We start from the raw sequence: 20,041 nt of genomic DNA, 5'->3' as shown, positions 1-20,041 counted from the left end.
CAATCGTGTTGGAATTTTCTATGTCATTTAGAGTAACCGTCAATTAAGCAGAAGGGCCATTCCCTGAGCAGGCTGAAAAATATGAAATTTCCTGTAAAGAAATAGAATATTGGGACTTCCCTGGCGGTCCAGTGTTTAAGACTCCATGCTCCCAGTGCAGGGGGCATGGGTTCAATCCCTGACTGGGGAACTAAGATCCTGCATGCCACTCGGTGTGGCCAAAAAAGAAAAGAAAAGAAAAGAAACAGAATATAGAAAACTCCACAATATGATCAGGAGCTGCATCTTCCCAAGGACATATGATGGAAACCAAGGTTCCTTTCCATCTTACAGCTGCAGACTGCCCCCCAAGCACCTCTCTGGCCCCCCCGGACCTTGGCACCACGGTCATACCTGTGCTATTTGGGACATAATGGGCTTCTGTCACAAAGACACCCCCAAATATGTGACTTAAATAACATAAGATGTTATTCCTCTCTCAGGGAAAAGTTTGGGTGGTGGGCCAGGGCTAGGATGACAGCTTAACTCTGTAGGGTCCCAGGCCCCTTCTCTCTCATTGCTGTCCTGTTCCTAAGATGTTGCTCACATGGTCCACATTCCAACCAGCAGGAAGGAGGAAAGAGAAGAAATGGAAGGCATGCTGTAGGGGCACCACTGGATATATCCTGGGCACTTCCGCTTGCATCCTATTGGGCAGAAATTAATCACATGGTCACTCCTGAGCTGCAAAGGGGGGCTGGGAAATGTAGTCTTTTGCGGTAGCCCCGTGCCCCAACAGTTTGGGGGTTCTATTATTAAAAGGAGAAGGGGAGAATGGATGTTAGGAGACAATCAGAAGTTGCCGCCACACCTTCCTAGCCTTGCCTCTGAACATTCTCAATTCACGTGGCTCCTCTTCCTATTTCAGAATCCTAGAAAAAGATGAAAGCAATATTGATGCCTGCCAAATTCTAGCTGTGCATGAGCTTGCAAGAGAAGGAAACATAACCACAGTAAGTTCTTTCAAGACTCAGAAGTTACGCCTTGAAACCAACACAGCCAAGGAGGGACCCCTCACAGCACCTCCACCCCCAAGGCATTGGAGGGGGCTCCCTGGGTCTCAGCTCCCTGCCCCCTCCTCCATACTCCCTGCCAGGGAGGTCTGCTCTGGTCTGGTCTTTGAGCCACACAGTTCCAAAGGCCAGCAGTGAGGCTAACTCTGGTTCTGCCACATGTTCCCTGTGTGACCCTGGGCAGGTGTCTCCACCTGAATGAGCCCCAGGATGCTCATCTGTAAAATGGAGATAATTCCACCCACTCCGTGAGCTTGTTATAAGGACTAAGATGACAGGTGGGACAACTGGGAACAGTGCCCGGTGTACTACAATAATTTGCTCCATGTTACCTGATAGAAGTCATGGTTGTGGGGGTTTTGTTTGTTTGGGGTTTTCTTGTTTGTTTTTTTGCCACACCACACGACTTGCAGGATCTTAGTTTCATGACCAGGGATAGAACCCAGGCCCACGGCAGTGAAAGTGCTGAGTACTAACCACTGAACCACGAGGGAATTCCCCACAGTTGTGTTTCATATTTCAGGAAATGCCTTTTTTTAGGGAATGGTTGGAATTGCTCAGGTATTGACAGTACCAGGCAGTACCTGGCCCCAGACTTGCTCCTAAGCCTTGTAGTTTTCCAAAGAAACCCCAAAGAGCCCTCACATCCAATCAGAAGCACCTAGAATTCTTAATGAAAACCTCCATGCCCAGACAGCTTCTTATTTTCAAAAAGAGTTTGTGTATTCAGCTAAAACCCTGCCTTCTGAATAAAGACATTGCCTCTGCAGGGAGTGTGACAAATCAAGAGGCTGTAAGGGGTCATGGTGGGAAGAGGAAGTTTCTGGTTCCATCTGGCCAGCTCTGAAATTACGGATTTTGTGGGGTGAGGTGAGGTGGAGGGCACCGTTCGTATTTGGGAGGAACCCTCAAAAAGGGCTCTACCACTGTCCCTGGGTCAGAACAAGAGAACAGGCATGTCCTCCGCTCCCTGAGACCCCAGAGTCCTGGGCAGGCCTTCCTAAGGCCTGGCCTGAAGGTTAGGCGCAAGGGCAATTAGCATTTAATTCTTCTCCTTCATTCCCACCTCAAACTCTGGGATCTGCCCCTCGCCCCAGCTCAGGCTGCCCAGTTCTTGTTTTGCAGAAAAGATCCACCCTACCCCGGGCTTCTCTTCTGGCACTTCTTTGCAGCTGGGGACTAAAAACTCCCTACTCCCACATAAGAGAGTGGGCAGAAGAGTCCATTGGAAAGAACACAGGCTTTGGAGTCAGTCAGCCACCTCGTTGGCTGGGTAGCCTTGAGAAAATGACCTAACCTTTCTGACCCTTTATCTGCTGGACTGAAAAATTCGGGTATCTATAGTTACACTGACTTACAGGGTCGTTGGGAGCATTCACTGGAATGACAGAGAAGAGCCAATGTGGTGACTCACGTCAAAATGGAGCAGGGGTTTGGGGCCAGGGACCTGCCCTGACCATTTGCTCCTGGGCCAGCCCAGGTGGTTTGCTGCCAGCCTGGTGGGCTGTGATGTGGGCACCATGACAGGTGGCTCCTGGCCCTGCCTGGGGGTGTCCCAAAGGGCAGCTGCTTTTCACAGATTCATGAACAAAGCGGCAGTGCCAGCTCTGGGATGAACAATGTTCCTGAAAGCTCCGCCAATGAGGCTCCGAAGTAATACTGAAGCCTGGGCCCGCCCAAGGCCAATTAACTCTGAATCTCTGGGGCTGGCTTGGGGGCCTGGGTGTTTTTAAGATCTCCCAGCTGGTGTTCATGGGCAGCCACAGTTGAGAACCTCTGCCCGACTCCCCTTTTATATACTGCCTTTGACATTGTGTTTTGTTCTTGTAGGCTGCCGAGCGTGTTAGAAATCTGATTAAGGCGCTGGAAACAAGAGAGCCCCAAAATCCAAGCCTGCATCTTAAAAAAATTCTTGTGGTGGGCAGACTGGTAAGAAGGTGCTCCCTGGTTTCTGAATGAGTGCTTCTTGTTATGTTCCCCAGGGGAGACCTGTGCTCCCTGGAAGCTCCCTGAGGACCCTGCCCCTCCCCTCTCTGGCTTAAACTTGGCCTCTCAGGCTGGTGGCCCAGACCCCGGGGCCACTGCCTGCCTCCAGCCAATCACTGAATTGTGGGCTCTGTAGCCTGCACCTACATGTCCTTCAAAGATGCTATGAAGATCATGGAGGTGAGGTCTAGAAGTGCTTTCAGAGAGGGAGGCGCCCTGTTTGGGGAAAGAGAGCAGTGGCACAGCTGTGGTACAGCAGAGCAACGCCCAGCTCTAACCTCAGGGTGCTGGAGCACCGGACTCCCATATCCTTTCTGTGGAAGAGACCTGGTGAGGCTGGCCTGCCTAGGCCTCTCTGATGCCAGGCAAGGTGCAAACAGACCAGGCTGCCAAACAATCTGTCTGTGTCAGACCCTTGAGCCCCAGAGCCAGATTTCCTAGAAGGAATTGCCATAAGAACAGGGGCAGCTCTGGGGAGTCGAATGCCACTGGGATACCCTCTTGTCCTCCACAACTATGTCTGATTCTCTCTGCCTCATTCTCCACGTGTGGCAGGGAAAGTGGCTGCTCGCAGCCTTCAGAGCCACTTTCCATCAGTGGGACACAAAGAGTTTCTCTCATGCAACTTCAATTTGTGAAAAACCTCCTGGTGACTCGTTGGACCAATGACTGTGGCCAGACAGGGGCTGGGTCCCTCAGAGGGCCTGCGGCTGGAGGCGGGTTCCACAGATGTGGCCAGCGGGGGGTTCTTTGGGAGGTGGACAGCTACCCAGACCCAGCTGCCTGGACACAGGGTACCTCTTTGGCTCTCCTGAGCACCCCCTAATCCCACCAGAGTGACACGGCCGTGCTCAGACAGGCTGGCCTGACTGATTTCCCCATTCCCGTGTCTGTGCCTTGCAGTCTGGGAGGCACCAGGCGATTCTGCAGCTGGTGTGTAGCTTCCTCGAGCGAACCTTCATGGCCACATCCTCCTACACCCACGTGGCCACAGAGCTGGGCTACCTCTTTATCCTGCAGGACCAAGTGAAGGAGGCATCTCTGTGGTACTCGGAGGCCATGAAATTGGACGAGAGCAGCATGGCTGCCTTGACTGGTCTGTGCAGGCGGGGCAGGGCGAGGGGTGGTAGGGCGGGGGCTGGGAGCCAAGCAGGGTGGCCGCCGTGGGTCCAGAAGAGAGTGGGCTGGGAAGCATTCTCCCCAGGGTGTGTGTGAGTTTGGGGCTGCGTTGTATGATGGGGTGCCTGTCCACGAATCTACAAGTATAGATGTAAGAGGAACAGGAATTCTCGAAAGTGATCAAAGCCATTCTGATCTACAGCCGACCTCCAATAGCCATGCCCAGCCCATTACGCTCAGTCAGCCCTGCCTCCTCTCAGGCCTCACCAGGCCAGTGTGGGAGAAGGTTCTACTGCCAGAGCACCCCTCCCCAAAGCCTCTAGCCTCACCTCTGTAGACCCTCCCTCTTCAGGCCACTGAGCTGAAAGGCCACCAGAGTGAGCAGTTTTGAGAGTTTTACTTCCCTGTCTGTCCCAGTGCTTCCCTCCGGCTTTATCTAAATGTCAAATGAATTTTCCGGAGCCCGATTTTCATTTTTACACAAAGCCCTCAAATCGGTGGTATCTGGTGAATCCTTAAGCAGCAGTGTTTGATCTTAGTGGGGGCAGCCTCATGACCAGTGCTCCAGACAGGCTGGCTTCTTGCCCTGGCTCTGAGGAGTTGTAGGCAAGTCACTTCTGTCTACACTCCAGGCTCCTCATCTGTGCGGCACAATCAAAAAAGCAATCCAAGTGACTGGTCTTGATTTCTGGTTCAATACGTCAGGCTGACTCATCCGTCATCGCCTCTTCCTCCCTCCTCAAATCCCACAAAAGTCATGGGTGACCTTTTAAAAAGATAATGAGTCCCTGTAGCAGCCCCAGAAACAGGGAAAGGTGCCTTAGGTGGACCAGGAACTTTGAAGGACTTCTCATTTTTAGAAGATATAAAGCAGATTGCATCCAACAAATGGAAACTCCAAGCAGGTCTAGAAACCCATAAGCCAACATGGGTTGAGGCAGCTAAAGAAATGAGTAGATCAGCTTTCCCCAAAGGGCTCCAGGAAAAAGAAAATTTTAAAAACATAAGCTCAGGGTCCCCAGAGGCTGGGAGCAAAACATGCCATAGGGTAGTCATTGAGATAACAGGAGGGTTATTGAGAGCCAGAGAATGGGATCAGGGAGGGTCTTACCAGGTGGTGGGGTAGGAGGGAGCAAAACAGAGCCCCCCCCCATGACATCCCACCACCATCAGGGACATGAAGGACCAAAAGACTTGGATGCCCGGCACATAGGCAAATCCCCCGAAATGTTCCTCCAACAGGCTGAGTCCTTCCCCACTTCCTCATTCAAGGGAGATCCCCAGCCGATCAGCCAAAAGGGAAGTCCATACACTCCAGCCCAGGCCGAGCCCACTCTTGTGTGTCCTGGATTCATCCATCTTATCTGGCCCGTCTGGGAAAATCAGTGACCCTAACAATTTGGGAAATCTGCCCCAGATGCTAATACTCATCACTCTTGTCCATTTATAAATCTACTAGAAGTTTGAAAAAGGGACCAGGTGGAACATGCAAAGCAGTGCCCATCTGAGGAGCAAAGTTAAGGCCAGATACAGAAAAGGCTTTATCCCCCAAACCCCTCCCATGTTGGCTGGCTCTAGAGGGTATTATGTCAGTAAGTAAAGAACATGCTACTAGGAAAAAATACAGAGAACAAAAAAGAGTTGCTGAAAATTTAACATATGATTATTGCAAAGTAAAAAATTCCATAGATGAGCCAAATAGTGGGATGGATATAATTGAAAACCAAGTTGGTAATTAGGAAGACAGAAATAATTGCACCAAAATGGCCAAGGACTATCTTGTAAAAGAAGAATAGTAGGAAGAGAAGGGATTTGTCCTCCCAATATCAAAACATGTCTCAAAACAAGAGTAGTTAAGTCTGGACTTCCTTGGTGGTGCAGTGGTTAAGAATCCGCCTGCCAATACAGGGGACACAGGTTTGAGCCCTGGTCCAGGAAGATCCCTCATGCCGCAGAGCAACAAAGCCCGAGCACCACAACTACTGAGCCTGCACTCTAGAGTCTGCGAGCCATAACTACTAAGCCCATGCGCCACAGCTACTGAAACCCGCGCGCTCTAGGGCCCAAGTTCCACAACTGCTGAGCCCGCATGCTGTAACTACTGAAGCCTGTGCACCTACAGCCCATGCTCCACAACAAGAGAAGCCACCACAATGAGAAGCCCGTGCACTGCAACAAAGAGTAGCCCCTGCTCACCGCAATTAGAGAAAGCCCACGCACAGCAATGAAGACCCAACATAGCAATAAATAAATACTAAATGCTTTTTTAAAAAAAAGTAGTGGAAGACCCAACGTAGCAATAAATAAATATTAAATGCTTTTTTTAAAAAAAGTAGTTAAGTCAGTTTGAGCCCAACACTGGAATAAACAAATAGATAAATGGGATAGAAACAGGTCTTATGATATAAATGACATTTCAAACCCATAGAGTTTCAATAACTTGTGATTGGACACCTGACTCTCCATTATGAAAAAAATAAAGGTAAATACCCATCTCACACTGTCCTCAAAAATAAATTCCAGATGAGTTAGGTATTTAAACATAAAAATTAAATTGGGCTTGGGTTTCCTGGGGGATGCTAAGCCTAACCACAAACTCAGAAGCTGCAAAGGAAAATATTTGACCAATTTGACTACGTAAAAACTTAAAACTAATGGATGGCAAAAGGCACAATAAAATAGTTAAAAGGTAAAAGGCAAACTAATGGAAAATGTAACAAAGACTATATATAAAGAGAATATAAATATATAAAGAGAAAAAAATATATATATATATAGAGAGAGAAGTCCATCCAAAGAAAAACAGGCAAAAGCTATCAGGAGGAAATTCACAATAGAAAAGACCATTAAATATATAAAAAGATGTTCATTCTCCCTAAAAAAATTTTTTATATGTGAATTAAAATGAATTACTGTTCACTCTTTAACCTGGTAAAGAGTGAAGCATGTTTGTGAGGTTGTGAGGAAAGAAAGAACACTTTCAAATTCTTGGCAGGAATGTTAATTCAGATATCCTTGGAGGACAAGTTGGCCTTATCTATCAATGTTTTAGATATGCGTGCCCTTTGACCCATCAGCTCTACTTCAGGAATTAGAACACACACAAATGTAGACCATGGCACTGTAATATTTAAACACTGAAAACAAACTAAATGTGAAATGAGGAGTCCTTCAGTAGGGCAGTAGTTAAATAAACGGTTACATCCACAGTGGAATATTATGTCATGATTAAAGGGAATGGGGTAGATTTGTATGAACTGATGGGAAAACATGGTATACGCTAATAACATATAAATGCTTCAAAAGATGTTTGGAGGCATATACCCCAAACTGTTCATGTCGGTTCTTTCTAGAGAGAGACACAGCCAGAACATGAGCTAGGGATGTTTTCCTTGCCTTATGATATGAATTCTTTACCATGAGTATGTGCCACTCTAAGTTTGTGAAGATGTCGGAAAGGGCCCCTGCCATCCACTCTCCCGTCCCTGCCTCTGGACTGCTGGACTGCTGGCTCTGCTGCAGAGCTGGCTGCTCATCCTAGTTTTGCCCCATCCCAGGGGTCATCTGGTGCCAGATCTTAGACGGCTACCTGGAAGAGGCTGAGCATCAGCTGGAATTCCTGAAGGAGGTGCAGCAGTCCCTTGGGAAGTCCGAGGTCAGAGCTCTCTGGGCGCTGGGGTTGCTCCAGGATCGTGCCCCCCGCCCCGCCTTCCTCCCACCCCCAGTTTCCAGTAAAGCACCCAAGACAGCCCGGGCTTCTGGCAACTCTGCGCAGAGGGTGTTGCTTCCAAGACCTGGGCCTGCCTCCCACAGGTGCTGGTTTTCCTCCAAGCCCTCCTGGCTTCCAAGAAGCACAAGGGAGAGCAGGAGGCCGCGGCACTGCTGAAGGAAGCGGCTGAGCTGCACTTCTCCAGCACGCAGGCCCTCCCCCTGAGCACCGAGTACTTTGAAAGGCTTGACCCCCTCTTCTTGGTCTGCATCGCCAAGGAGTACTTGGTCTTCTGCCCCAAGCAGGTTAGAGGAGAGTGCATCTTCATGGCGGCAGGGTGGGAGCGGGGTTGGTCCTGAGGACAGGTCTGGACGGAGGCAGGACCTACCTGGCAAGTCACCAGGGTGCTTGAGCCTCTGGCAGTTGGGGAGCCCAGCGCTTTTCACACTTGCACGTGCAGCGCACCAGTCAGCCAGGGAGTGGGGCACAAGCCCTGCATCTCCCAGGTGATGCCGATGCTGCTGGTCCAGCTACCGCACTTGGAGGAGCAGGGCACTGGCCCCTGTGTCTGCATTTATCCTAGAGAAGAACTGGGCTCCCTTTTTGCCAGACGTCTTTTAAGAAGTATGTTGGTCTTTTCTTGTTTGTCTGGCTTTCCCAGACAGTCAAGATTCCTTGTGGGCAAGGATCATATCTCATACGCCTTAATATCCCCCCAGTGCCTTGTAATGTCATTCCACAAATATTTATTGAAGGCACTACCATGTGCCAGATGCCGTGCTAGGTAGGGGGGATGAAACAGTGAACAAAATGAAGTCCCCATTCTCGGGAGCTGATGCTCTTGCACTAGGTGGTACAGAGTGGATGGTATATACATGTGGAAAAAAGTAAAACACTGCGAGAGTGTTTTCTGAGCACTCCAGGAGTCTCCGTTGGAATAGGGCAAACCGCACAGCCAGACCCCCGTGTTCCTACAGCCCCGGTCGCCAGGCCAGATTGTGTCTCCTCTTCTTAAACAAGTCTCTGTGATCTTGAATCCTGTAGTCAAGGCAGCACCAGCCCTGATCGACCCACTGTATTTGATGGCCCAGGTCAAGTATCTCTCAGGTGAGCCTGTGGGTCCTCATGGCCGGCGGGGCCCCTGGGTGAGTGTCCGCAGGCTCCCGGCCTGGGGTAGTCCACACACACAGACCCTCAGGAGGCGGGCCCACTCCTTCCAGCCTCTAACCCCCAGACACCTTCCTGACTCCTCACCAGCAGGGGTCTCTCCAACCCGCCCTTTTGCTGATAGCTTACTTCAGCAGTCCCCAACCCTTTTGGCACTAGGGACCAGTTTCGTGGAAGACAATTTTTCTTCCACGAAGAAGCGGGGTGTGTCGGGGGTGATGGTTCAGGCGGTACCGCGAGCGATGGGGAGCGGCTGAGGATGCTTTGCTCGCTGGCCCGCCGCTCACCTCCTGCTGTGCGGCCTGGCTCCTAACAGGCCGCGTCCATGGCCCAGGGGTTGGGGACCCCTGGTTTACTTGATCTGTGCCAGGTAATAGTCACTGAACTTGATTACATGCTGGTACTGCTCTGATCCTGGGGGACAGCAGTACTCAAAACAGGCAAAAATTCCACCATGGAGTTTGTGTTCTAGTGAGGGGACTTGGACAGTAAATGTAGTATTGTTGTTACGGCACGATTGTGCAATGGAGAAAATGAAAGCCGGGGAGGGCGTGCGGGGGTGCCAGGGTTGCAGTTTTTAAAAGGTGGCCAGGAAGGCCTTGTGAGGAGGGTAGACCCTGTACCATTAGACTTTCAGAGCCTCCAGCAGCCAGAACAGTCCCCGTCCATCCTGTCCCATCTCAAGGCCGAGATTCTAGAGGGAGAGGGAAAGGGGGAGAACCCTCCGTGGGGGCCTGTTGTCCTCTCCGAAGTCCTTGCTCCCTTCAGCCTTTCACCCCCGTCTGCCAAAGGCTCCAGAATGCCGTGGCGTGCCTGTGTCCTCTGGCTCTGCATTGTGTGGGTTACACTCTGTCCAGAGCTCCCTGGTCTTCATCCTCGGCCCTCCTAGTGTTCATCCGGCTGCCAGGTTTGCCCACTTCTTGAAGGTCTCCTGGGTACAAGGGGAGGGCAGAAACCGCCCCCATCCCGACATACACACAGTGGTGCTGGCAGCTGCCAGCACCTTTAGGGACAAAGCAAGGTCTCCAGCTGCTTAGGTTGTCATGGTGACATCTTCACATTTCTGCAGCACAAGGGAAGGAGCAGGGAGTTTGGGACTCAGAAGCAGGTGTTCCCCACCAGCTGGTGATGGACCCCAAGCAGGAGCTGTTGAGGGACCTGGCTGCAGAGGGAGGAGGGCTGTCCCACCAGCTCACTGTACCCCATTCCTGGGCTGCCACTGCCACCTGCTTAGGGCCAGCCTGGCTGCAGGGAGGCCTCTTAGCCTCAACGTGCCAAGGCATTCAGAGCTCAGCCTCAGGAGCCGATAGGCCTGGATTTAAATACTGACTTTGTCCCTTCCAAGCTGAGTGACTTATATCACTGAAGTTTCAGTCCTGCATCATAATACCAACCTTGCAGGGCTGGGCAGACATTAAACCAGCCTTTCTAAAGTGCTCTGCCTATGTTGGTGCAGAGCAGGTGCTTCTTAAGTTGTGGCTATTATGATTGCTGTTATTATTAGATTTTGTTCTGCTCTTAGGTGTGGGAATCGAGAGTTCAGTGTTCCCCTGAGCTTCCAGAGGGAGCAGTGAAGTAACTTAGCCATCTCCCTGAGGGTACAGAGAGAAGGGAGGTGTCACACCAAGGCTTGAATTTCCTGGCTTTTGTCTGGGTCAAGGCAAAAACTGTAGTTCTAATTTTAGGAAGAAACCTCTGAGTCAAGCAGAACAGAACTGGGTAAAATGCCCTATTGGGTGTTTCTGGGTAACAGGACGTGTAAAATTCCTTCTGCCTTTACATAATGGGTCCTGAGAGTCCCAAGGATCCCTGGATGTAGACATTTGTTTATTATTTCTAGGAGAGTTAGAGAATGCCCAGAGCACCCTGCAGCGTTGCCTGGAGCTGGACCCCACCTCCGTGGACGCCTACCTCCTCATGTCTCAGATCTACCTGGCTCAGGGCAACTTTGCCATGTGCTCCCACTGCCTGGAGCTGGGCGTCAGCTACAACTTCCAGGTGGGGGTCCCCTATGCCCTGTCACCTGCTCAGCATCCCACAGCCCAGCTAGCATCAGCCCCCACTTGGTTCAGGAGAGTAGCCTCAGGAGCTGCCTGCATCCCTCAGCCCCTTCTGCTGGCCCAAAGGCAGGAGCAGGCTCAGTGGGCTCCTGTGGCCTTCTCCCCTCTGGAAGCTGGAGCCCCACACTTTGCTTATGCTCCTCTAGGTCCGAGACCACCCCCTCTACCACTTCATCAGGGCCAGGGCCCTCAACAAGTCTGGAGACTACCCAGAAGCCATAAAGGCACTGAAGATGATCATAAAATTACCAATTCTGAAGATGGAAGAAAGCAAGAAGTTCCATGGGCCCTCTGTGCGGCCCAGCGAGCGGGTATCCATCTTACTGGAATTGGCAGATGCCCTCCGGATGAATGGGGAGCTGGTAAGAAATGTGCTTCTCTCTCCCCTTGGTTCTGGGGCATGCTGGAGGTCCAGGGTAGGCCTGGGAACAAGGCTCTTTGATTCTGGCTGATGTCTCCTGGTGCTTTATTTGAGCCTTTATTCATTTGGGAGCATCCCTCTCCCTTACCTAAAAGGCTTCAGTGGCTCCCATTGCCCTCAAGATAAACTCCAAACCCTACTGAGTCCTGCATGATCTGTCATCTGCCTACATCACTGTCCCTATAAGGATCTGGGAGGTGGAGCACACAGGCCCACCAGGGCCACCACAGGTGGTTGTGCAGGTTGGGCAATGTACAGCTCCAGTAGATGCCAGTTACATCCCCTTGAAGTTTTGCAGTGTACAACCTGCTCAACTGTATGAGGCAGCCCTGGGACCTTGGAAGGTCTGGCTGGGCAAAGGCAGGAAGCACTAAAATGGGCAAAGAGAGTAACTTTGTTAGAATAATCAAGGGTACATATACAATGAAGATATAATTCAAATAGACCTTTATGTGCCCAATACCATAACGTTAAAATATCTTTGACTGAAAGCAGGAAGGTACAAGGAGAGGCGTCCATAGGTCTCCCATAGGAAGGAATCACCAACAGACTTTGAGGTGCTCGGGAACAAGTTCTTACAGTCAGGGGTTTCGTGCCCCTCAGCTGGCCCTGCCCTCCAGGAACAGTGGCCCTGGATGCCGAGGGGCTCTCTCTCCTTCCTGCTGCTCTGAGGTGGAGGTGGGCCATCCTCTCCTTGGCTTCCAGGAGTGGTGGGTGACAGCAAATGGAGGGTCTGTTGGGTTCCCATGTCTTAGCATGAGGCCACTAAGGTCATGCAGGACACCATCAACGAGTTCAGTGGCACGCCGGAGGAGATCCGCATCACCATTGCCAACGTGGATTTGGCCCTGAGCAAGGGGAATGTAGACCTGGCACTGAGCATTCTGAGGAACATCACACCCAAGCAGCCCTGCTACACGGAGGCCAAGGAGAAGATGGCCAGCATCTACCTGCAGACCCGCAAGGACGTCCACCTCTACATCGGGTGCTACCGGTGAGCCCTGGGCAGTGCACTGACAGCCCCAGCCCCAGTGGCATCTCAGGGAGTGTTTTCTCCAGATTGTCTTCTTCACCCTGGGTCTTCAGAATGTGTCCTCAGAGTGTGTTTGATGGAAGTAGGGAATTTCCCATGGGTTAGGTCAGTCAGACCAGCTTGCGGCTGACTTGTGAGGATACAGGGGTGAATCTGCCCTGAGCCCTGCTTGCCCCCCGTTATGGGTCACATCCTGGTGGGAATCATTTTTCTGCCCCAGCCCCTGGCTCTGCCTGTCCTTGAGGAAATGTTCAGTGACTTAGATGTACCAACGTGAGTGAAGGAGGATGGAGAGCAGGGATTGGAAGCCCCAAGTTACTGTCTCTACGATTTGACATTGGGACTTCAAGGGTACTGCCCTGGTCCCCTTCCTCAGGCAAAACTCTATCTAGGCAATTCAGGAGGAAGGGGAGGTGATGCCAAGAGCAGTGGGAAACCAATAAGCAGTGGGGTGACATAGTCACACTGGAGGTTTAGAAAGAACAGGCTGCCTCATGAAGAGGGGCCTGGGGGTTTAGGAGTGGAGGCCAGAGGAGTGGGTGGAAGTGCCGGCTGTGGTCCAGATGACAGATGAGGAGAGGCTGAACTAAGGGAGCTAGCACCATGCCTCATCTGAGCCAATAAGTATTGAGCGATGAATGAATGAGTAAATGAAAGAATGTCAGCCAGAATGAGTGGGAAAGAAGAGGAGATGGATTCAGGAATAGGAAGGATGCACAGGGCTGAGCTAAGGTTTTGGTTACTTTTGCAGGGAGCTCTGTGAACATCTGCCTGGCCCTCACACCAGCCTGCTACTGGGTGATGCTTTCATGAACATTCAGGAGGTGAGTGAAGGTCTCATGACCTCACCAAGTGCCCCCCCAAAAAAACTTACTTCTCCAGTGAGAGGGAAGAGAGAGACTGCGGACCCTTTCCCCACCAGCCCGAGAAGGCCCTCGAGGTCTACGACGAGGCCTACAGAAAGAACCCACACGACGCATCCCTGATCAGCAGGATTGGGCAAGCTTATGTGAAGACTCACCAGTACACCAAGGTCAGGCTGGGCTGGGGTGGGAAGGGGTGGGGAGGGCCGGCCCAGCAGGGAAGATGGAGGAGGGTGCATGGGTGGGAGGCGGGGTGGGAGGGGAGAGCCCGCTGAACGGGGTGCCAAGGGGAGGACTCAGCAACTCCCCACCACCTGCCGAGGCTAAGGCTCGGGCCCTGAGCCAGGAGGGAGGCCTTTGCACCTGAGGCTTCTGTGATCTGGAGGGGCACACAGGCGCGGTGGCTGCGGCGGGGAGTGGGGCGGTGTGCACACGCTGTGAGGTGCTCGCGAGTAAAACCAGACTTGATGCCAATATTTCCTGTGTGCACTAAGGCGATTAATTATTATGAGGCTGCCCAGAAGATTAGCGGACAGGACTTTCTGTGCTGCGATCTGGCTGAACTGCTCCTGAAGTTAAAGAAGTTCAACAAAGCAGAAAAAGTTTTGAAGCAGGCACTGGATCATGACTTTGGTGAGTCAGCATCCTCACTCCCCTAGCCTTCGAGCAGACAGACTGCCCCTGGCCCGCACCCTCTTCTCCTGCAGAATGGGGCAGGGGACGGGCACTGGTTGGGGCTCTGAACCCAGCCTCCGTCCTCCCCCATGCCCCGCTTCCCAGGGGCCAGAAAACACTACTTTGAGTTTCCATTTTGCAGTCAAAGACATCCCATCCTTGATGAATGATGTCAAGTGCTTGCTTTTGCTGGCAAAGGTTTACAAGAGCCATAAGAAAGAAGATGTGATGGACACTTTGAACAAGGTAATTGACAAGTAGACTCAAGCTCTTTATCTGCCATTTCCTGATGGGAGCTGAAGATAGGATAGGACTGCGGGTCTGGAAGGCTCCAGGCCTGGTCCTCAAAAGAGGATCTAGGTTACACCTCCGACCTCCACCTTGCATTTATCCCCCCAGCCTTGCTCTCTTATTGATTGTGCACGGAAGTGCTCTAAGCCCGCCTGGGCTGGACTGGAGAATGCAGGGCATAAGACAGTGCCTTTGTCCTCTAGGATGCTTGTGGTGATAATAATAGATAATGCCAGCAGGCTCCCATGCATTGAATGCTCTGTGCTGAGTTCTGTACTAGGCTTTTTGCTTTCTTATTTAATTCTCACAGTAGCCCTTTGAGCTAAGCACTGTGACATTCCTATTTAACAGATAAGACTCAAAGAGTTTAAGAAATGTACCCAAAGTCATACTGCTAGTAAGTGGTAGAGCTGAGATTTGAACCAGGTTTGGCTTGTCCCAGCCCAAAGTCTCCTGCTGGGAGACTCCTGGCCATTCTTTCCACTCCTTCACTCTTTCTACCCGAGGGTATGGCCTGGCACTTGCCCCTGGGGTGTATTCTGTGGTTGTAGAACATCTCGGACTGCTTGAGGTGACTTATCCCCTTGTTCCCCTCTGGATTTCCATTCCTCAGTCTGGCCCTTAGGGAACCCGGGGCTGATCTGTGCCCACTTCCCGAAACTTAACCCTGGCATCCTCATTTCCTCTTGCCCCAATGCTCTCTGGTTAACTCACTTGATCACTGTATGTCATGGACATTTGTGGGGGCCGCCTCAAGTTCCCAGCAGGGCAGTATTCAGAACAAATGCACCCATCAAAACACAGCCTGCGTTGAATACCTACGGTGTGCTTGTCCTAGCCTGTAGGACAGCTGAAGCAAATTAGACACAGTGAGTACCAAGGTGTGATGGAAACAGGTAAACAAGTCAAGTACAATAGAGTGTTTTGTTTGAGTGCCTTTGCTTCTGCTCCTGCCCCAGAGGCAGTGCCAGTTCACCTCCTGGGTACTCAGCCAGTGGCCCTGCCTGTCCAGAGCGACCCAGATTTGCTCAAGGGCACTTGAGATGCCCTTGCTAAGACAGCTGGCCCTGAGTTGAGAGCTTGGGGATTTGCTGTGAATTGGCGTGAGATCTGGCACATCAGGCTCTGGGTTTCTGATGCAGAGTTTACTGCTTTCCCAAGGCCATGGACCTCCAGTCTCGGATCCTGAAGCGTGTTCCCCTGGAGCAACCAGAAATGATCCCCTCCCAGAAGCAACTGGCAGCCTCCATCTGCATCCACTTTGGGGAGTACTACCTGGCAGAGAAGGAGTATGCCAAGGCAGTGCAGTCTTACAAAGATGCCCTCTCCTACTCACCCATTGACAATAAGGTGGGGATTGAAATAAGGTGGGTCCTCAAGAGCGAGACCCTCTTCCTTCTCTTGGGCCGCGAAGCCTCGCAGAGCTCCCTGACTAGGGACGGAGGCCAGTTCCTTCTCTGTGTCTCCCTGCAAGGGGCACAGACCCCTGGTGCCGGGGGGGCCTGCTCCAGCTGACCCCAGGGCCCTCACCCACCACAGCCCTCGGAGCAAGACTGGAAGCCTCGCTTTGTTTTTTTTGTTTGTTTGTTAATATTTATTTATTTTATTTGGCTGCACCAGGTCTTAGTTGCCACATGCAGGTTCTTAGTTGCGTCATGCATGCGGGATCTAGTTCCCTGACCAGGGATCGAACCCGGGCTCCCTGCTTTGGGAGCACGGAGCCTTAACCACTGGACCACCAGGGAAGTCCCCTGGAAGCCTCCCTTTGGACAGCCACTTGTGGAGGGTGGGGCAGGGAAGGTGTTGCTGAAAGGTGCTGCAAGTCTGCCCTTTTCAGGTCCCCCTTGCAGATGGAGAGACAATGAGAGTGTGGCTGCTGGGGGCTCTTTGGGCATGAAGCCCAGGCTAAGCTTCCAAGGAGGTTTAAAGTCTTGTGAGAGGTGTGGCTTCAGATAGGGAATGGTGGCTGGAGTTCACAGGCGGAGGGTAGATGAAGAGCCTAGTGACAGACCCATTCATTTATTTAATATGCTCTCATTTAACAGATTCCCAATATGTGCAAGCCAGGTACTGAGCTAGGCCCTGGAGATGCAGTGGGGCAAGACACGGTCTCTGCCCATAGACTGCCCTCAGGCATGGGGTACAGACAAGTACACATGCAGTTCTCATACCATGTGATACCCGCATGGGGCTCAGTACACCGCGGGAGCTCAGAAGAGGGGTACCTGCCCCGGTGTCTGGGGCACAGAGGGCTTCCCAGAGGAGATTAGGTTGGAGCTGAAGCTGAAGGATGAGTATGCGTAAACCAGGCCCCAACTCTCAGCGGTTAGTTAGTAAAAGGCACGGTGTGACTAGAGTATTGGGTGGGAGAAGGGGAAGCCAGAGACACCATCCCAGGGGATCAGAGACATATTTTGAAGGAAGGGCTGATAGAACTTCGGTGTGAGAGAACGAGGCATCGGTCCCTGAGCTTTCCCATGATGTGCACTGGTTAGTTATTGTATCTGGTCTTGTCCAGGTGGTGCTGGAACTGGCACGGCTCTACGGGCTGCAGGGCCACCTGGACTTGTGCGAGCAGCACTGCGCCATCCTCCTGCAGACCGAGAAGAACCATGAGACAGCCTCCGTGGTAGGAGGCTCCGGGCCCTCTTCCCTGCCTTCCCCAGGGTCCCTGCGACCGCATGCGGGCTGCTTCCTAACCCCGTAACCCCAGGTGCCCAGCTGACCCGGCCCTGAGGGGCTGTCGGGCAGCAGGACTCAGCACTGGACCCGCTGCCCTTTGGATGGGAGGGGCGGGCTGGCAGCAGGGGGCAGCAGCGACCTCCCGGGTCCAATCTGAGGGGAGGTGGTGAGGCTGATTCACTCCGGGGGAAACCACACCCAACTGTTGAAGGCAGGGGTGGGACAGGTTCCTGCGGCTTCGGGAAGTGTGTGGGAAGAGCCATCCCCAGTCCTGCCGCTCTCCACCCTGTCACCCAGACCACCTTCAGGGCCGCCCCAGCAGAGGTGGGGAGCCCCCATTCCACCTCGCTGCCTGGAGCTGGTAGTTCTCAGATGGGGGTGGAGGGCCTAGCTCCTCGCATGTCTACCTCCAGCCTTTCCTTCCTACTTCCATCCTTGCCCCCCGCTCCCCCACCCCAGGCTGCCTCGCCTTCTCGGCTTCTCCCGTGGCAGCTTCTCCCAGAGCCCAGAGAGGCTACCTCGGAAATCCCCCCCAACTTCCCTCCTTACCCACCCCGTTCCCACGACAGCCTCCCCGCCATGCCCATGCAAGCTGCTGTCCCAGCATCGCGTGTTTTCTGATAGATGATGGCTGACCTGATGTTTAGAAAACAGAAATACGAAGCTGCCATCAACCTCTACCACCAAGTCCTGGAGAAAGCGCCAGGTAACTGCCTGCATCGAGCCTACCTACTGAGACTGCCTGTGTCGGTTCCCACCAAGCGAGGGCTGCTCTCCCCCCAGAAGGGTGGGCCCTCTCCCCTCCTTCCGGACTGGGCAGAGGAAGCCCCCTCCTCTCTGATTGTTCCCAGAGAGGCAGGAAACTGATAAAGGCCCAGTGGAACGTGCTGGCCCTTCCCGAGTCCAGGGGGCCAGTTCCTGGTCTCAGGCAGGGCAGTGCTTGGCACTGGACCCAAGACAGCCTGTCTATCCCCAAATCACAGACACTGGGGCTCAACATAAGTCCCCTTTTGAGGTCACAGCCACCTAGAGGTAGCTAGAAATTCTCCCCTGACGTGTAGCTCCATTCCCACTCACTGCAACATAAAACCACTGCTTCTTGCTGGGGAAGGGGCCAGACACGAGGCTCAGGGTAGAGCCCCAGCCAGGCCCACACCAGAGTCACCCAGCAATCACAGCCATTAGGAGTTCGGGTCCTGGAGCCAGACTGTCTAGGTCTGAATCCTGGTCCTCTGTTTACGAGCTTTGTAACCTTTGGCAGATTACTTAACTTCTTTGTGTCTCAGTCTCCTCATCTGTAAATGGGAACAATAAGAGTACCTACTTTATTGTGTCTCAGTGGAGACCAGTGGAGACACTGGAGCCACTGGGTTGCCCCTGCTCAGCCCAGACGGGTAGTGTTTCCTGGTCCTCCCTGCCTCTCCCTGCCTGATTCAGCTATTGGTTATCACAGCCTGAAGGTTTCTGCTCTCTTGTTTTAGACAATTTTCCTGTGTTGAACAAACTAATCGATCTGCTACGAAGAAGTGGCAAACTTGAGGACGCCCCTGCCTTCTTTGAATTGGCCAAGAAGGTGTCCAGCCGGGTGCCTTTAGAGCCAGGGTTCAACTACTGCAGAGGCATCTACTGCTGGTGGGTTGGGGTGGGTGTGTTGGCAGTTATGTGCAGGAGGTTGTCCCTAACGGACATGCTGGCGTTTGCTAGGGAAGCAGAAATTCAGCTTCCAGATCAGGAAGCAGGGAGACCAGCGATCCTGCCCCTGCATTGTGCAGATTCACAGAGTGACCCCTGTGTGTCCCTGTACTCCTCGGGCCTCAAGTTTCCCTGTCTGATTCTTGGTGTTTCTCTCCTCCACTATAGGCACATAGGGCAACCCAACGAAGCCCTGAAGTTCCTAAACAAAGCACGCAAGGACAGCACTTGGGGCCAGAGCGCCACCTACTACATGGTGCAAATCTGTCTGAACCCAGACAATGAGATCGTGGGTGGAGAGGCTTTCGAGAACCTGGTGACTGAGAGCAAGTGAGGGCCCGGCTGGCCGGCGAGGGCAGGGGTGGGACCTGGGGGAAGGCAGAGAGAGCCCGCGGCCTCTGGGTCAAGGCCAGGCGAGGGCCAGGCTGTCAGGCCAGTGCCCTCTGCCCTCCGGCTTGGCATCCGATGCCCGCGGCTCCACTGACAGGAAGGAGTTGGAGCAGCACGGCGTGCGCACTGCTGAGAAGCTGCTGCGGGAGTTCTACCCGCACTCGGCCTGGGGCCAGACCCAGCTGCGGCTGCTGCAGAGCCTGTGCCTGCTGGCCACCAGGGAGAAGGCTAACGTGGAGGCGGCGCTGGGCACCTTCACTGAGATGGCCCAGGCCGAGGTGCACCAGCTGCCCACTGGGTGGACAGGCGGTGGGGGGAGGCCGAGGGCGGGGCGAGGCAACACCTGCTTCCCACCCTCTCAGAAGAACAGCATTCCCGCCCTGCTGGCCATGGCACAGGCCTACTCGCTGCTGAAGCAGGTCCCCAAAGCACGCACGCAGCTGAAGCGTCTGGCCAAGGCCCCATGGACGCTGGCCGAGGCCGAGGACCTGGAGAAGAGCTGGCTCCTGCTGGCCGACATCTACTGCCAGGGCGGCAAGTTCGACCTGGCCTCGGACCTGCTGCGGCGCTGCATGCAGTACAACAAGGCAAGGGGCGCACGGCTGTCGGGGCAGGGTCGGGGGAGGGGCACATGGGCTTTGGGGGCCGAGATGCGGGGGTAGGAAGGAGATGAGAAGAGGCGGGACAAGAGGGTTCCTGTGGACCACAGAGCAGGATGGGAACACGGAGCAAGGCAAGAGGAGGTGCACAGTGTCTGGGAGGGGGGAACGTGGAATGGGGAGGAGAGATGGGAAGGGTTCATGAGGTCGAGGGGCAGCGTGCAGGGAGGGTTTGGTGGGGCCGGGAGGGACATTTGCCGGTCAGGGCAGGAGGGCTGCGGAGGAAGGGGTCCTGTCAGAGT

The 20,041-nt window shown here is 53.1% G+C and overlaps 1 protein-coding gene across 2 annotated transcripts in view; it reads left to right on the top strand.

Moving 5' to 3' along the window:
* The window catches only part of TTC21A (tetratricopeptide repeat domain 21A), a 33,361-nt gene that overhangs the window by 9,282 nt on the left and 4,038 nt on the right, over positions 1-20,041 (top strand). The window contains exons 7-25 of one of the 2 annotated variants that reach the window (XM_089919155.1): positions 908-992; positions 2,883-2,981; positions 3,942-4,134; positions 7,715-7,812; positions 7,971-8,195; positions 8,808-8,973; positions 10,874-11,031; positions 11,240-11,455; positions 12,270-12,508; positions 13,299-13,371; positions 13,470-13,580; positions 13,905-14,043; positions 14,228-14,331; positions 15,538-15,726; positions 16,895-17,005; positions 17,683-17,764; positions 18,540-18,690; positions 18,919-19,080; positions 19,238-19,727. In XM_089919155.1, the coding sequence (XP_089775281.1) occupies positions 908-992; positions 2,883-2,981; positions 3,942-4,134; positions 7,715-7,812; positions 7,971-8,195; positions 8,808-8,973; positions 10,874-11,031; positions 11,240-11,455; positions 12,270-12,508; positions 13,299-13,371; positions 13,470-13,580; positions 13,905-14,043; positions 14,228-14,331; positions 15,538-15,726; positions 16,895-17,005; positions 17,683-17,764; positions 18,540-18,690; positions 18,919-19,080; positions 19,238-19,727 (3,091 nt within the window). Of the gene's footprint in view, positions 1-907; positions 993-2,882; positions 2,982-3,941; positions 4,135-7,714; positions 7,813-7,970; positions 8,196-8,807; positions 8,974-10,873; positions 11,032-11,239; positions 11,456-12,269; positions 12,509-13,298; positions 13,372-13,469; positions 13,581-13,904; positions 14,044-14,227; positions 14,332-15,537; positions 15,727-16,894; positions 17,006-17,682; positions 17,765-18,539; positions 18,691-18,918; positions 19,081-19,209; positions 19,728-20,041 lie in introns of both variants that reach the window. The other variant, XM_089919154.1, reaches the window with a different exon arrangement.

Source organism: Delphinapterus leucas, chromosome 10 (assembly GCF_059928025.1).
Source record: "Delphinapterus leucas isolate spDelLeu-1000000601 "Yukka" chromosome 10, BTC_Dleu_Yukka2, whole genome shotgun sequence".
In the NCBI taxonomy this organism is placed as follows: domain Eukaryota; kingdom Metazoa; phylum Chordata; class Mammalia; order Artiodactyla; family Monodontidae; genus Delphinapterus; species Delphinapterus leucas.
Note: the sequence above shows the minus strand (reverse complement) of the source record. Positions and strands in the feature narration are given on the sequence as shown.